At 43.2% G+C, this 18,619-nt stretch overlaps 1 protein-coding gene across 2 annotated transcripts in view; it reads left to right on the top strand.

Moving 5' to 3' along the window:
• The window catches only part of FBXL7 (F-box and leucine rich repeat protein 7), a 387,411-nt gene that overhangs the window by 174,184 nt on the left and 194,608 nt on the right, over positions 1–18,619 (top strand). For both annotated transcript variants that reach the window (XM_088459625.1, XM_088459624.1), the window contains exon 2: positions 9,750–9,839. Coding sequence is in view for 1 of the 2 variants with exons in the window: in XM_088459624.1 (XP_088315750.1) it covers positions 9,750–9,839 (90 nt within the window). In the remaining variant the exon portion in view is untranslated. The remainder of the gene's footprint in view (positions 1–9,749; positions 9,840–18,619) is intronic.

Genomic DNA, 18,619 nt, shown 5'->3' on the forward strand with positions numbered 1-18,619 from the left:
GTAAAAGTGTGCTTTTTTATTATTTTCTTCACAATGGGGGTGAAGATGCAACGGGTCTGCTGGTACTTGTGGTTCTACAAGTGCAGCAGGGCAGGCTTCTGGGACCTGTAGACCCACTTTAAAGAATAATATACTATCTCTAACCCATTACCTCCACACCCAGAGTCAGTTAATCCTTGGGAGAGGGGACCCCATTTTATTTTTGGCATCCCCACTTTCCGAGGATTGCCAGTCTTGGGCTGACAAGTTTGGGGTTGGTAAATGCTTTGGCAGAAAGACCCCATGCTGTGTGTCCTCCTGTTATGGCGTTACCACCCCGGCCTCTTATAGGAAAAAAGGGGGAACCACACGCTGTTTTTTTCCCTGATTTTCCTTTATCAGAGCGGACTCAGAAGTCCAAGACTGGTTATTTTGAAGGGGGACCCCAGGTCTATTTTTTTCTTAATTTTTTACCCTTTTTTTCACCAAAAACACACAGAAGCACTGCACCTACAGTATCACAGTGATCAGTACAGTGCTTCTGCAGAACACAATGAGGAAGTTGTCTATTTGATTCTTCTATTTTGGCCCGAGTTTACTCCATGTTCGAATGTGTTTGGAAACACGATTCTTAATAAATCCATGAGTTGTATTTCAGACAATGGAAAGGTCTTGTGAGTTGGTTCGATGGTCTATTGCAGTAGCTCCCAAACTTTCTCGGTTTATGGCACCCTTACTGACTAAGATTTTTTTTACGCCACCCCTAGGCTACTAGGCTAAGGAGTAGAGAAGTGATATAAAATATCTAGCAACAAAATGTTTGTTTTCTTCCAGAACAGTTGCCAAATTGATAAGTCTGATAGGTACCTGACAACTTCCCTAGAAGTTAAAAAACCCAGATCAAGGCCCGATAGGTGGGTAATTAAACTTGCTCACTTGACCTTATCCATAGTGTGCCACTTACTACCAGGCTGCGCTCTAGCAGCACATAATAACTGGCAACAGCAGTGGGGAGTGTGATTGTCTCAGGGAGCCGGCACATAGCAGCAGGCAGAGTGGAGCGGCTGTGCTGGGGCAGAGGCGCCTCTCTCTCCCAGACTTGAGCACATCCCTGTGTATGTGTGACTGTGCAGCGGCAGGGTGTGACTGTGCAGCGGCGGGGAAGCGGCTGTACTACTTCGCAGCGCTCTGAGCCCGACAGGGAGCCCTGGCCCTGATTCAGAGCCGGACGCTCTGACAGATCGCTCGCTCTGAATCAGGGCCGTCCTTCTCTTTTTTTAGAGCGGTCTCCTGGCCGCTCGCATAGCTGTGGGTGACCACCCACAGCTATAGCGAGCAGCCAGTAAGATGGTCGCGATGGTCAAGACTATCACGATCATCGGGCTTGCGACGAGACCCTTGTGGTAGGGTCTCATGGCCACAAGCCCTGGAGTGCTTTTGGCTCTATCAGAGCCGTGAGCACTCCCACTGACATCACTTGTGGGATGAGACCTTTGGTATGAGACCCATAGCGACGGCTTGGCCGTCGCTATCCGGGTCTCGCGCAAGTGCTCGACAGAGCTGGGTCCGTCGTGCGCATGCACACTGGGCCAACATCGACCCGCTTGCGAGCACTCAGCGCTCGCGAGCGGGTCTGAATTAGGCCCTCTGTGTTATGGTGTGGTGTTACGGGGGCAATCGTCGTTGTGTACAGTGCCAGTACACAAGGTGGGGCTGCATAGTGCCAGTGTACATGGGGTGAGGGTACAGATAAGGCTACACAGTGTACACAGGATGGGGGCACAGATGGGCTGAACAATTTATTTATTTATTAACAGTTTTTATATAAATTCCGTCGCGCTTTACAATTTGAATCAACAATGTCAGTGTACACGGTGGGGGTACAGGTGGGACTGCACAGGGCCAATGTAAACAGGGTGAAGGCTCAGGTGGACCTGCACAGTGTCTACACAGAGTGGGGGCACAGGTGGGCTACACACAGTGTACTTTTACCTGCTCTAGTTTCAGACAGCAGCTGCACAGCAGGACTCCCACTGCAATCACTCTGGAGGTGAAGCTGGCACAGATTCTTTGTCCAGAGGTTCCAATAACACTATTTCAGTGTCCTCCTAACTTCATTGCCCTCTGTGACTCCCAGCAGCTGGCTGCCTGTACAAACTCAGAGGGCTTGCAGAGCAGCTTGATGATAGCCAGTGCTGGCGGGTGGGAGACGGGCTACAGTCTGCAAACTCTCGTTCTGCAGAGACTTCATTACTCCTCGGAGGGGGAAGCCCAGAGCACAGTCACAGGGGGAGCCGGACATTAGCCTAGAATCAGGTCTGTCTCAGCCATGCAAGGAGGAGGAGAATGGAGAGGGCAGAGCCGAAGCTTGCATCCCTGAGTCTCTGTGCAAATGGCCGCACACTGGAGCTGCTATGGCTAAAGCAGCATGCGGTCAATCTAATAACTTGCCAGCCCAAATAATCTAATTTGGGACCGGACTGGACCATCAGGCTGCGGCTCCCATGTAAAGGTGCCGCGGCGCACAGTTTGGGAGCCACTGGTCTATTGACTTCTATTCATGTTTTACGTGTTTGGCTTTAGTAAATTTCTGAGCTGCAAAAACAGGCCAAACTCACATGAGAATGCAATCTCAGCCAGTCACGATTCTTAGTAACTTTAACCCCTGGCCTCCCGTGAGAGTAGGTCAGCCTCCTGGATTCCTTTCACTTCCCAAGGGTCTTGATGATGCCATTCACGTTGAATTGCATCATCCTGGTCCAGCCCCATACTGCACAATGCTGTGAATCACAACAGGGGCAGCAATTAAGTGATATTTGACACCGTACTCATGTACCACCCACCAGGATGTCCACTCCTGTGATAAAAGTAAGTATGATCTTACATAGGGAAGGCTCACTGCAGATAACCAGTGAATTACTTTACTGCCCCTTGATAGGAAGGGAGAAAACACCCTAATATACGGAAGAAATGGCATTTATCCCTTTAGTAAAATGACTCCCTACTATACTTTTAAAGAAAATGGCATGCTAAATACCATATGCATTTTCTATAAAGCAAAACCATACAATGGGCTTTTGGTGTAATTACGTCCCGTAATGGGTTGGGTATGAAATCCCGGCTGTCGGGATGCCATCATGCTGCGGGTCAGAATACCGACAGCGGCATCCCGACAGCCAGAATCCTGACACTCATAGGAAGTCATGGTAAGTATTTTTCTAACCCCTATCTCTAACCCACCCTCCCCGGTGCCTAACCTCCTCCCCACACCCTAAGCCTAACACCCCTTCCCTGGTGCCTAAACCTATCCTCCCCCCTAGTGCCTAAACCTAACCTCCCTGCTCCCTAATTCTAACACTCCCTACCCGGTGCCTAACCCTAACCCCTCCCCTAATGCCTAACCCCGCTAACTGAACCTAACCGCCCCTTAACACCCCGATACTCACCTTCGGGATGCCGATGGTCGGGATACTGGTGCCGGGATCCAGTCCTGTTGGGATTTTGGCCCCAGTATTGTGGCACCCCATCAAGACCCTACATAAATGTTAAGTAATAACCTGCTTCCTGACACTGTCTAATACAGGCCATTATAGAACTGTTTTCATTGAGGTTCAGGGACTCTTTGCACTGGCTCTCTCAGCGGCGGTGGACATTAGGGGACAGTGAGTACTGTGGCAGGCTCAAGGATTGAACTAAAGAAAATGACAGTTGGTGGCTGTGCTGAGGTGAGGTAACACCCGGTGGGAGCAGAGCTGCATGGTGTGTGTGTTACCTGATTCTCCACGGTTCTTCATGGTGACTGATAGCCGTGAGTGGCTAGACGGACAGACAAACAGCGTCATTACAACTACCTTATGGAAGTCTGGAGCAGCTGACAGGAGGAAGGTCTGTGAAACACCTGCAAACACAACCTCACCCGCTATCCCCACTGCTCAGCCATCAGTCCTGACAGGACAGTGTGACAGTCTGTATTAATGCTCCCCGGCCAGGCTGCATCATTCTTTCCCCTTCCAAGGTAGCTGCAGAACTGCACATAATACTTACAGTCAGGGACTGGTCATTGAGAGACTCGACCAGCTGGGTAGGTCCCACACCTTCATACCCCTGCTATCTTCACAGGGAAGTCCCAGTATGAAATTGCCTCTGTATGTACCAGTGACATTAAAACTATTCAACCTTCTCTACAACCTTGCAGGCAGGACACAAATATACTAAAATTGTGCATCAGATTGCATGAATAACAATTGCCATAAAGGAATAGTTATCTGTCAATTAAACTAACCCGGGCAACGGAAAGTGCACTGACTCTACAAAGAGCGCTGAACTTTATTACTAACCGTCATTTACATGCATGCAGTAACTTTACTTGGGTAAATAAGAAAATTAAGTTCTGAATATACTTTAAGGGTAAATTGTTGTTTTAGTCTTGTTCGTATTGGGGTATGATGGGTAACACCATATTTAATGTAAACAGTTGCATATCAATCTGCTACAATATGCATGTTTTTTTGCAATAACATATTAGTTTGCTGCTTCATCTAGATGCAAAGAGTACTCAGTCATTCCAGTGTCCAGTACAATAAAATATGCATTTTGTTGGACGGGTAATTTATTTGTTAATGCATAACTGCTAGGAATATAGATTGTTGTGAATCAAATCTGCACTATTTATTCTGTAATAAACTGAAACACTAATTTGAAGCAAAATTAGTAACTTATTTGCCTGTACATCCCTCCTTACCTGTCTGAGCAACAAAGAGAAACCAATCCTAACCTGGTAAGATTGAAACACATCACACCACACTTGTACAATATCTGTGGGGATATTACAGTATTTAGGCCGTCGGCATTCCGCACGTCGCGTTTCCGACTACATCCTGTAATTACAGCCAGTTTTCAACTGTGACTGTCAAAATTCAAAGTAAATTTGTGAATTGTGGCCCTCATTCAGAGCCGCTCGTTAGCGGCAGTATGCTCGTTCCGAGCGATGTTTGCACATCTGCGCATGCGTACGGTTTTTAGTACGCATGCGCGAACCAGTCAGTGCGGCCGAAAATCGTTTGTACGCTATATAGCGAGTGCCTGCTATTTTGAGTGACAGAATGAGGCGTATGTGGGTGGTAACAGGGGAAGGTGCTTGAAAAGGGGGGAGTGGAATTAGAACGCAGGCGTGCTTAAAGGTCAAAACGGGCGTTTTAAGGGTGTGCATAATTAATCCAGCAGCGTCATTGACCACGTCACTTGGTTTTTTTAAACTCAGAACTGCTCGCAAAATAGCGGTTGAAAAAACCAACCACAAGAATAGCGAGCAGTTCATACGCTGTACGATGTACTCGATTAATCAAATAAATAGCGGACATGACGTATGGTGCGAGCGGCCAGGGGGCGTTTTTATCAAATAAACGAGCGTATGTTTTGCTCGCTCGTTCAGACTTAGAGGTGTGAACAGACTGCAATTTGCGAACGGATCATTTGAATAGCCACCCCTTGTTTTTGAACGAACGACCGCAAATAGCGAACGGCTCTGAATGAGGGCCTGTGTACCTGCAATTTCTACAGTATGCAAACTGTATTGTATATGAGGCCATCATTGCTGGCACATAATGCACCCATGAGCAATGTTGGCTAATATTTTTTTAAGTTAATATGTAAGCTGATCACATTATACATAGGTAGTCAATTTAATTTTAGATTACTAGGAAGTTGCTTTTGTCCCTGAGATACCAAAATGATTTGTATCTTTATCATGATTACTGAATACTTCTTAATGCTAAGAATACTATGAAACTCAGTATGGTTATAGAATACAAGAATTAATAGCACTATTGTGCCTGTTTTGTTATGATCATTTATTTATACAGTATGACACCAGTAAGGCTGTGCAGCGCCATAGAAATGAGTAAAACAGAGTTGTTTTGTATATTACGGCTTATTACAGTAATAGTAAACATATTATCAACTAATTTATCAAACAAAATCTCCAAACCAGCTGAGCGGTAAGAGTTAACTTACCACTTCACCAGGCCAATCACAAGGGATAAATGCATTCGCACTTGTACTGCCACATTCCTTTTGAAATAGGCTGCTGTCGCTGGAAAAGCTCCCCAAATATTTTCTCCAGTCAGGGCTAACCCTTAGATGGAAAGGGAGAAGCCCTATCGCCGATGAAAACACCCATTTTCCACTGGAGATGAGGCTTTTCTTAGGCTAATAAATATGTGTTGTGTTATGTCTGTGCAGTCTGTTCACATAAGAATTTAAGCAATTTTTACTCAACACATGAGTGTTCACCTAGATTTATGTTACACATATGACTATTTTTATTGCATCATTAGCTGACTAAATGGCCCATTCAACCAGGGAATGTAGGACTTTAATAAACAGACTTTCTCACTGTGTGCTGCTTAGGAAGATAAGCATTTAGTGTGTGGCATTTTTAGCTTTTACAGTTGTTAGGGTTAGAGAGCAAGATAAATCTGACTAGTTAATATATTATTACATTTTTTAAAGCATTTTCAGTGGGCGCAGACTGTCAAATAGTATTGTAATAATCTTAAATGTCCCTCTTTGACCACTGCAACTGGGGAACTTAATATGTGTGGTGAAATATCTCACTCAGGAGGGAATACACTTAGCGGTGATGGTTACAATGTTAGTGGCTGGTGTTCTTTCCGTTTCTATGGCGGCTCACGGCCACCAACACTGCAGACTTTTCCTTATACACCATAGAGGTGCGCCAAAAAATGTGCCATGTTGATTAACTATAAATCTCATAAATGAGCACAACAGAACATCACAATTGCTCATCCCTAGGAACTGAGGCCCTGATTCAGAGCCGGACACTCTGACAGAGCGCTCGCTCTGAATCAGGGCCGTCCCTGCTCCTTTTTGGAGCGGCCTCCTGGCCGCTCGCATAGCTGTGGGTGACCACCCACAACTATAGCGAGCGGCCAAAATGATGGTCGCGATAGTCAAGACCATCGCGACCATCGGGCTTGCGACGAGACCTTTGCGGTAGGGTCTCACTGTTGCAAGCCCTGGAGTGCTTTTGGCTCTATCAGAACCAAAAGCACTCCCACTGACATCACTAGTGATGTCAGTGGGGCCGGCCCTAGACGGTAGGCGTTCCCATTGGAACGCCTCTGTCTGGGCAGCCATGCCCCCGGCACGCCCACCAAAGGGGGCGTGCTGTCAATCACCATTGACAGCACGCCCCCTTTGGTGCGAGACCCATAACGTCATGCGCATGCACACTTGGGCAACATCGACCCACTTGCGAGCGCTCGCGAGCGGGTCAGAATCAGGCCCAGAGTGTGGTCCTTAAATGCGTACAGAAATAAACTATAAAGCATAGCTAAGTTTTCCAAATTTTTATAAACAAGAAAAATAAACTATTGCACCCCTGTGATAAGATGTTTGCTGAGCACATACAACAGTTTGCAGCTTTCTTGTATTGCAGATGTGCAATTCAGTAGAACTGTTGCAAGAAAATATTTACAACATTTTTGCTATTTAAAGGATTGGGATTGTCCTGACAAAACCAAATGGGATTTCTAAGAACACTGTTTCTTCCTTGGCATAACATCTCTTGTGACACATAATTTCACCCAGATGTGAATTTCATACATAAATATTAAGCCACAGTTTCGCTTAACCTGTGATCTGGCATTTCATCCAATATGTTTCATGTCTGCCATGGTCCACCAATCCTCTCCTTGCTTCCACCAATACTGACTATTACACTTGGTTCACCATGACCAAGAGAACATTGCCAGACTATACTTTGATAGGGCTTGCCAGATCAATTGGAATACCAACGCACAGATGAGTAATATACCAGACTCATGTCAAAAGTTTGCCATAGACTGCACGATAGTGTAGTGCAGCCGACCAACTAACACAGAGGAGGTGAGGAGAGACTGCTCAATAATCGGGTGTTTGGTTGGGGGCCTACATACACTGCACAATGTATAGAGGCGATCTCTCTCCATTCACAGCCTGAAGTTGAGTGCACGACGGTCAGAGGATCAGACAGGTTTGATAGCCAAACAATCTTTCAGGCTGTGAAAGATTATCATTTAGGAACAATAATAATCTATGACAATTTATGTCATCTACTCCTCTCCTCATTTCTGTGGCCACTGGCCATGGTCTTTAAAGACGTTTTCCTTAAATATAGCCTTATGTATTCAGCTTAAACATAGTTAGGTTCTTCATAGTAGACTCTGATCTAGACCTCAAGCAGGCTGTTGGTTTCTAAAACACTTATCACTATTATTGTTGCTAAAATTTCTGCATTTCACCGGGAATGAACCAGGTCTGACAGCAGTTGCTTTGTTCTGCTTCTCTTCTTTATACATATCATTTACTGTATAGTCTAATATGTATGTATGATTTATTTATTTATTTGACAGCATAAAGTGCTGAATACCATAAATTACAAATAGACGGAGAGCCTCTGATCTGAAAACCTTATAATCCAATTTAGTAAATGCAGACATAGGCATCACTAGTGGGGGTGTTTGACCACACCAAAATGCCGGCTCCTCCACAGTGTCCAGCAGCTGGGCACTGCACTGTGATGTTATTGTGCAGGCCTGGCTCCCAGTCACTATGGAGGAGCCAGCAGTGCAGAGAGAGTCTCTGGCAGCCCCCAGAGTGATGAAACAGGGATGTTCCGCGAGGTCACATCCCTTCCCCATGAGACCACACACCCTTTTTGGATGCGCATACTGAGGGCGCGTGCAGGGGGTCTATTTGGCAGTGATGCTACTGATTTGTGTATGATAGAGATTTGGATGTAAAATTAGTCACATTTTAACATTAGTCAAAAGAAACCTTCCCGGAAATATGGTGTTTTGCCACACAAATGCAGATCAGTACACATCCCGAGGTGCTCATAGCTCTGCATTGGCAGCATATGCGCCTGGCTTACTACAAGTCATAAACATCATCATCAGTGTGTACTTTCACCTACCCTATGCTACGTGCCAAAGATAGGCCTCCTAATGCATGCTCACACCCGGGGTTGGACTGGCCCACAGCGGTACAGGAGAAATCCCCGGTGGGCTCACTGCCTGTGGGCCCACCCTCCTCCTCTAGGTGTCAGATTCAAAATATATATTGTTACTCTACTAGATGGTCAGCCACGAGGTGTAGCAGGACCACTGATCAACATGGGGGCTTGGTTCCCTTCAATAGAAACTACACCAAGATTTGTCTAATGGTGAGCTATTAATCTGTGGCGGCTGGCTACACTCCCACTAAACGAAGACCACTCCCCTTAAGCATGGGCCCCTAGAACTGCATTCCCCCGGTGGGGCCCTCTTGTCCCAGTCCGACACTGCTCACACCCTCACTGGACGTTGTCTACTACAGAATGCCTCTTCCAGCCTAGGTCTTCCTATTCAGTCATAAGAGTGGATAGGTCCAAGCTGCATACAACTCTACATTCACGCATTTGTGTGCACTTTATATTCATCAAACATCTATGCTAAAAGATGTATGTTCAGCTCTGCATCAGCCCCCTAGACAGACAGATGTATAGGTAAAACGTGTAATTGCAGTACACATGTGCAGTCAGTGTGGTCATGGTTGAACTTATCTACAGTGCTGATTTTGAAGGTAGTATGTCAATTCAGATTTTGTTCTGTTTAGGATTCTATTTGGGGTAAAATACAGAAATTTAAAGCTATGAAACACTGCATAGTATGTCTGTTCATTAATTCCTGTGGTTCTCATTTTATTTCACTCTTTGCTTTTTATTTTAGGCAAAGGCAGCTCAAGCATCTCATCCGACGTGAGTTCAAGTACAGATCACACGCCGACTAAAGCCCTCAAGAATGTGGCTACTAGTGAAGGTACACATCTGCTCCTTATAATTGTTTGCTTTTGCCAGTACCGGGAGTCAAGCCCTGCTGTCTGTATTGGCAAAGCTCTGTTATTACACTCATGAAGATGAATGTCAAATCCATTAATCTAATCATATTATTTTGACTCAGAGTTCTAACAATAGAAATGCAATTTTAGCGTTTAACCGGTTATTATTACATTTTGTGGGATTACATTTTAGAAGTAGTCAGATTATGAAAATATTGTGTTACTAAAGTTTGTTAGATGACAAAGTCAAACAGATCTATATTTGTATTTGTTTAATTAAAGCTTAACAATGCACTAGTAGAAGCAGTGAGGCAAATGCATGGAAATACTGTGCCACTGTCATTGCTGCACATAGGAATGTCATTTATTTTCCTACTGACACAGCATTTTATTCTTAATTGCAGCATCAGTAATAAATTAATACAATATAATATGTCTTAAATACTTGGCAGTGTGCAATTAAAAACTTGTATTATATAGTCCATGTTCTCCATTATGTGAATAGAATGATAATTATAAGTGATACGTAACTGTTGTGACTCTACTATGAACATAGGGGATAGTGTATAGATTATATGGAATACAATACAGATCTGTAAATATGAGAATAAATTATGCTGAGCACCCTGTGTGATGGGTCACTGTCACATTTGGCAACATTACCATTGTATGTTTGGGAAATGACCACTATAAATTGTTCATGTGACCTAGCCAGCATATATTAGGTCATCATCATATGTGATCATAACTGACGAGCCATTAGAAAACTTTAATGGTGTGTACACACGGTACGATCAGTCAGCGATAACAGTATCATTGACTGATCTCCCTGCATCTTCCCGGTGTGCTGGATGATCGATATCGATCATCCAGCACACCACCAACACACCAACGACGGGCCAGCATTGATTGCGGGTCCCTATGTAACCTGGTCGATATCGACCAGGTTGGCCTGCATGCACGGCCGATGGACGATACTGTTATCGACATCGTCCATACGTCCCCACGCATCGCTGGTCTTTTGAGGATTGGAAGGCACCAAAAGTGTTATGAGCTGAACGATAACGATATGAATGATATCATTATTATTCATATCGTGCATTTTTATCGTACCGTGTGTACGCACCTTGGCTCCTGCATGGTGTACTCAGGTGGCCAGGTTACCCTTTCAGGTTGATATAGCATTTTTTATATTCTTCCCACTCCTGCAGTGTATATTGCTTTCAAAGCTTTGTGCTTCTGGGTTTGCTTTTCTGCAATCAGCAAGTGCAGCAAGCTTCGTGGAAATCGGAAGGTGCAGCTTCGTGGTTGCAACGGGTGCTCCCTCCAGACTCCAAAAGATCAATAACATTGAGCAGTATAGGAGCATTACTATCCATATAGTAATGCTCCAGAATAAGCGCCACGTAATATGCTGGCACCATATACAGTCAGGTGCATAAATATTGGGACATTGACAGAATTGTCATATTTTGGCCTCTATTCACCACCACAATGGCTTTGAAATGAAACAAACAAGATGTGCTTTAACTGCAGACTTTCAGATTTAATTTGAGGGTAATTACATCCAAATCAGGTGAACGGTGTAGGAATTACAACGGTTTCTATATGTGCCTCCCACTTTTTAAGGGGCCAAAAGTTATGGCACAAACTAAACAATCCTAAATCTAACTTTCACTTTTTAATACTTTGTTGCAAATCCTTTGCAGGCAATTACAGCCTGAAGTCTGGAACGCATAGACATCACCAGACGCTGGGTTTCATCCCTAGTGATGCTCTGCCAGGCCTCTACTGCAAATGTCTTCAGTTCCTGCTTGTTCTTGGGACATTTTCCCTTCAGTTTTGTCTTCATCAAGTGAAATGCATGCTCAATCGGATTCAGGTCAGGGGATTGACTTGGCCATTGCATAACATTCCGCTTTTTAGCCTTAAAAAACTATTGGTTGCTTTTGCAGTATGCTTTGGGTCATTGTCCATCTGCACTGTGAAGCGCCGTCCAATGAGTTCTGAAGCATTTGACTGAATATGAGCATATAATATTGCCCGAAACACTTCAGAATTCATTCTGCTGCTTTTGTCAGCAGTCACATCATCAATAAATACAAGGGAACCAGTTCCATTGGCAGCCATACATGCCCACGCCAGGACACTACTACCACCATGCTTCACTGATGAGGTGGTATGTTTTGGATCATGAGCAGTTCCTTTCCTTCTCCATACTCTTCTCTTCCCATCACTCTGGTACAAGTTGATCTTTGTCTCATCTGTCCATAGGATGTTGTTCCAGAACTGTAATGGCTTTTTTAGATGTTGTTTGGCAAACTCTGTTCTGGTCTTCCTGTTTTTGTGGCTCACCAATGGTTTACATCTTGTGGTGAACCCTCTATATTCACTCTTGTGAAGTCTTCTCTTGATTGTTGACTTTGACACATATACACATACCTCCTGGAGAGTGTTCTTGATTTGGCCAACTCTTGTGAAGGGGTTTTTCTTCACCAGGGAAATAATTCTTCTGTCATCCACCACAGTTGTTTTCCGTGGTCTTCCGGGTCTTTTGGTGTTGCTGAGCTCTCCGGTGCGTTCTTTCTTTTAAAGAATGTTCCAAACAGTTGATTTGGCCACACCTAATGTTTTTGCTATCTCTCTGATGGGTTTGTTTTGATTTTTCAGCCTAATGATGGCTTGCTTCACTGATAGTGACAGCTCTTTGGATCTCATATTGAGAGTCAACAGCAACTGATTCCAAATGCAAATGTCACACCTAGAATCAACTCCAGACCTTTTACCTGCTTAATTGATAATGAAATAACGAGGGAATAGCCCACACCTGTCCATGAAATAGCTTTTGAGTTGATAGTCCCATTACTTTTGGCCCCTTAAAAAGTGGGAGGCACATATAGAAACCGTTGTAATTCCTACACCGTTCACCTGATTTGGATGTAATTACCCTCAAATTAAATCTGAAAGTCTGCAGTTAAAGCACATCTTGTTTGTTTCATTTCAAAGCCATTGTGCTGGTGAATAGAGGCCAAAATATGAAAATTCTGTCAATGTCCCAATATTTCTGCACCTAACTGTAAATAAATATGAATAAAATATTAATGTAAGAGGCAGTTTGCAAAGCACAATCAGGCAGAAGTGTGGGAAGGGGGAGCAAAAAAGTTTCTTGCCTAGGCCTAATCTATCTCTGTATGTGTGGTTTGCTTTTATTAATACTTTTTGTAACTGTCAGTAGGTGAAGCCTAGCTAATGAATACAAATATACATGAATAGGACTCCATATTGTAACTAATGGAGCCCAACTATCAATTGGGACAATTCTGTGCTTTGCAGATGATTGTGTAAAAAAAGGGCAATGTATGGGGTACACTGATTGCCGATTCCAACCAAAAAGTGATAGGAATTGGTGAAGCAGGTTGTCCAACATGTTGGATTTCACCGACCAATCGGAGCTGTAGTTTGCCGGTGTATGGTAACGATCAGCTGATTTACAGACCGTTACTAGTATTTTACTAGTAAAATGGTCACTTTCATGATTCACAGATCTGATCTTTGAATGAAACAGATATGCAAATCACTGAATAGCAATATATGGGCGCACATTGGTGGATTGGAGAATTGTTAAATTGTGGAAAAAAACACAGAATCTTTTTTTTGTGATTGCTGATGTATTGGCCCCATTACTGTGCTTTTGTAGCATCCCTGTAACACTTTTACAGTTTCTAAAGATTACTGACACCTTTTATGCTTTAATGCAATACATTAGCACTGCTTAATTGAAAATAAACAAAAAAAAAAAACCACATGTACACTAATTTAGACTTCTGAATATAGAAGTAGATTTGTCTTTTCTGTGACATGTACAGTTCCAACCAATGGTCATTGTGCGAATTCTCAAAAAGTGTAAAGTGTGTAAAGGTGTCCACACAATGGATGATTTTAGGCACGAAAACAATACATCGGAACGATACATCATTTAAAATCGTGCAAATCGTGCAGCTTCCAGGAACGATAATGATCCGATGCGCGGTCCCGCGGGTTGTTTGTCGTATCTTCAGATATTACCTACTGCAGGTAAGATCTGGCAATCTCCTTAACGACGCACTGGAAATCATGAAGGACGCACGATAGGTTGTTAGTCACATTGAACAGTTTAGCAAGATATCGTCTGTCCATGAGATGCCAGGGGAGTTCAAGGGAAATCATTGACGACATCACATCTTTTGCGAGTTGTCCAGTGTGTGGGCACCTTATGACTAGAAACTCCTATACTCCTGACCTTGCTTCCCATGTAAATGTAAGCCTTATGGTGCATACACACGGTCAGATTTGTCAGATGAACGATTGAACGATTTTTACAACGTTTTGAACGATTTCATCAACGATGAACGATTGAACGATTTCTGACACTATTAAAATTAATGAAATAATTAAAATCTGTCTGCAAACACATCAGATTTCAGAGATCGTTATCTGACATGCGGGAATGCGCATTATTCGTCGATGCATGCCCCACATGCCAAAGATATGAACCATTGACAGATTTGTACAATCGTTATCGTTCATATCTGAAAGACAATCTGACCGTTGTATGCACCATAAGTGAGAATGTCTTTTTTTTTTCATTTAATCTTTTTCTTTTGTTAACAAAAGGACTTTCCAGCCCTCTTGATTATAGAAGACGTGACCCTGGGCCACAACACAGTCATCAGCTTGTTATTCTAGTCTATAAACTGCATTTCTTTACAGATGTGTTTTAGGAATCTCTTCCTATCTTCCTAAGCTTTTAGAGTAACAAAATAAATTGTGAAGACAGTACGTCTCGTCTTTTTTTTTTAAGGGTTTTGGAATTTTGAAAAAAAAAAAGCAATGTGGAATGGGTCCAGATGTATACTCATTGGCTGATACATAGTGGCGTTCCGCCAGCCTCTGTTTAAAACAATTCAAGAATGTTATTTGTTTAATGTTTTTTTTCTTCTTCTTTTCAATCCCTATACAATCCCCTCCTGCCTTCTCCGTTAGTGCTATGCTGGCATAGAAACGGATGAAATCATTTTGTAGTGATCTTTTAAATACCTCTGCTATCAGGCCAAAAAAGCATAATGAATAATTGGTTACATTGTTGTTGACACCATAGGATGTATTTAGCGTCTGCTTAATCGTGTCTAACATTTTTGTAACTTGAGGAGCTGCACATTTTTATGTTGATGAAACTGCCATAGGAAAAATAGCTAATTGTAGAATAGATTGCAGTAATAAGATTGTGAAGATAAACAATATTTGATACTGTACCCTGATTTAAGATGGACAATGCGATAACTCCCTTCCTGCCTTTGTGACTGCCATGTGCTGCACTAATCACAGAGTAGTTATCATTACATCATGCTGCTGAGTAAAGCAACATTACTGTACTCTCATCCTTGGGAGATGTAACATTGCCTCAGAGATTAGCATTGCACAATATGGGGTACTATGCTATGGAAATCAGGGATTTTGTACCCTTTAATGAGATGGGGATCACTTATGACCCCAAAAAACGTGCCCTGTGGCGTATTTAATTGTGTGCATTTGTGCCTGCTTATCCACCTAGTGCATACAAAGGTGCAGCAATATTTTGGGAAACTGTCCCAATAAAAATGGTCTGTGACTGTGATTGCAAGTCCACAACTGCATAAGCTTATTCAAAAGACTAAAAATGCCACATGGAAGTGTTGCCTATCAGAACCGTAACTAGACTTTTTGGTGCCCTGTGCCAGAAAGAGCATTGGTGCCCCCGCCTTATTTTTTAAATAGGGACATAAGATGCGTACCCAAAAAAGGGCCATGGCCTCATGGGGAAGTGCCAGGGAAGAGATATGAGAGACCAGGAGATACTGGGGATAAAAGAATAGGAAGTGAGCATGATAATAAACAGAATATTGACAGGACCTAACAGTGCCACCTGCCCTGTGGTGCCCTGTGCCATGGCACAGGTCGCACTACCCTAGTTTCGGCCCTGTTGCCTATCATCAATCTATATAACCAACCCTTCAATTTCAAATTATTCCTCTCTTTTTTTTTTTTTAACAATTTCCCCTTTTTTATCTTAAAACACCAACAGTTAATATGTTTTAAACAACTCCTGAATGTAAGGAAACAGAGAGTGCATTTTATATGTGTCACTGCTGTAAGTTCAAATTTTTTTATTAAATTGACAAAACTGTAAGTATAAATAGACTTTAACATTTAAAGTTAGTATGGAAATTGCATTGAAATTTTAGGGCAGTGTTTTCCAAATTTCCCCGACAGTTCACATTTTCAGGATTTATGCTTGAAAATAGATATGATAATTAGACATACTGTAAGTCACCAGTGCATAATTAATTCTGAAAAGGCCCTGAAAAGTGTGTACAAATGGGGTACTATGACGGAAGACTTTGTGTTTCATTTTAATACATCAAATAAAATTTAACCAAAGTGACAATAAAAAGTGTTGTTGATTTTTTTTTTAATTGAAACTTACATAAAGTCAACCAAAAACACCACAGGAAAATACTTGAGGTTACTGTTTTGACTGTCATTCACCTTTCCAAAATAGCAAACAGCGGGCTTCTACGTGTAGGTTTACATTATCAAATCTCCACTTGAAAATGATTATGTATTTTTTATTTACTGTTTTCTTGAACCCGTGCCGGGAGGGGGTAAAGCCGGCTTCCCGATCACTGCTGGCTAACATGATCGGGACACAGCAGCAGCCGCAGCTACCAGGATTAAGATTAGTAAATTAGATTCCCACAGGCGCCTAGTGGGCGTTTCTGACTGGTCGCATCAGATGACACCATGTCAGTTAAAGCTCAGTCTGGCGTGGTCGCATCTGATGCGACCACGCCAGGCAAGATGTTAAATGAGGGGACCCCTTTTTCATATTTGACACATGATGGGAGAGATCAAGGGCCAAATGTAATAGGGTGAGAGTTTAGAAAATGTGAAAGTTTAGCAATTAACTCTTACATTGATCCAGTTTTATCTTCAAAATGGGAAAAAAATCTGAATGAGAGTTTAAATCGTGAGTTTTTTTAGTCTAAAAACATGCGAGTCTGCATGTTCTCAGACTCTATTGCATTGGCCGAGTTTAAAAAGTGTGAGAGGTTACAGCTAAACTCACATATTTTCTAAACTCTCACCCTATTACATTTGGCCCCTTCGCTTTAGATCTCCCCATCTGTGGAAAATTATTTTTTTTTGTGCACTTTCTCAGTTATTGTCTGGTGATTACCAGACAATAACTACTAAGGGGACACTTTGTTTGAAACAGGAGATTCCTAACTTTCAAAGCAGGGTTCACCCCATGTGTATGTAGACCAGTATGCTTCCCTTCCCCAACTATGATTGCCAGGTAAACTATGGTTTATAACTAGTGCATAAGCTAAGAGGCCAGATCATTTGAAAGAAGAAATACCCTCTTTCATATGTGTGTGCTCTTATATTTACAGGTGTGATTATGGGGGCGTGATAGGGCTCATAGTTCCCTCCACCAATATACAGAAAACATCTTATTTCCATCCGCAGAGTAATATTGTCTGGTGTTCACGGGTGAACATCAGACAATTGCTACTAGTGAGTCACAAAATTTTAAAGAGGTGTCAATCCACTTTCAAATATGGGTGCCCACATGGTTGCATTTGCCATTATGGGGATGATAGGGCACATAATGCCCTCTCCTCATCATTTTCATTAAATTGCACTTCTGACTGCAGTTAATCCCCACAGATTGCCTGAACGGGATGCAGTCAGGAAGCCAACGGCCAAAATGCAGACGGCCGGCTTCCCGACTGTGCAATCCCGACAGGGGACAAATGATAGCAGACGTCGAAATCCCGACGCCAATCATTATCCCTACACCGGGAATCTGACGCCCAGCTTACCGAATGAAGGTAGGCCCGGGCGGCGGGCACGGACATCCGCGGAGGGGGAGGGTTAGGTTGGGGGCTCCCGGGGGGGGGACTTAGGGCTAGGCATCCCCCCCGGGAGGGTTAGGCTAGGGGAAGGGGGGGCTAGGGTTAGGCACCCCTGATGGGGGGTTAGGGTCAGGCACTCCCCTGGGAGGGTAAGGTTTAGGCTGCGGGGATGGGGGGGTTAGGTTTAGGCACTTATGGGGGGTTAGGTTTAGACACTAGGGGGAGAGGTAAGGGTTAGGCACCCCTAAGGGAGGGTTAGGGTTAGGGGGGAAGAGGGTTAGTTATACTTATCTTAATTACCTTTCAGGATTTTCACTGCTGCTGGTCTTCTGGCATCGGGATTTGATACGTACCGATTCCTGTACTGTGCTGTACTAATTAGTACTTTTTGGTTACTTGAGCATAAATACTATTGTGAGCAAAAAATATTTTTGTATTGTATGTGAAATGGGGAGTTGTTTATGATTTATTAGAAAAGTATTTGAAGTTTTATTGATGCCTACTAATAATTAATGTGCATTTTGCAAATGAAAATAATGGCTATAAACATGACCATACAGATGTGTCCTCATATATTCTTGCTGCAGTCGTGCCAAACAGCCCCTGTTGGTGCGCAAGGTCCTGCGTGACTCTGCTAGTGCCGGGCATCTTTTTCACCCCCAAAATGCATCTTAGTCACAATGTGATGCAACTAGGAAGCACCAGGAGACTGTGCTGATATATGACACTTGTATATATGTGTGCGAGTGAGTCTCTGAATCTGTGTACAAAGTGCTACGATGCAGCGGCCGAAGCTTTTTTCCATGCCAAGTTTCATTGCGCTT

Source organism: Taudactylus pleione, unplaced genomic scaffold (genome assembly GCF_031769625.1).
Source record: "Taudactylus pleione unplaced genomic scaffold, aTauple2 ptg000917l, whole genome shotgun sequence".
NCBI lineage: Eukaryota > Metazoa > Chordata > Amphibia > Anura > Myobatrachidae > Taudactylus > Taudactylus pleione.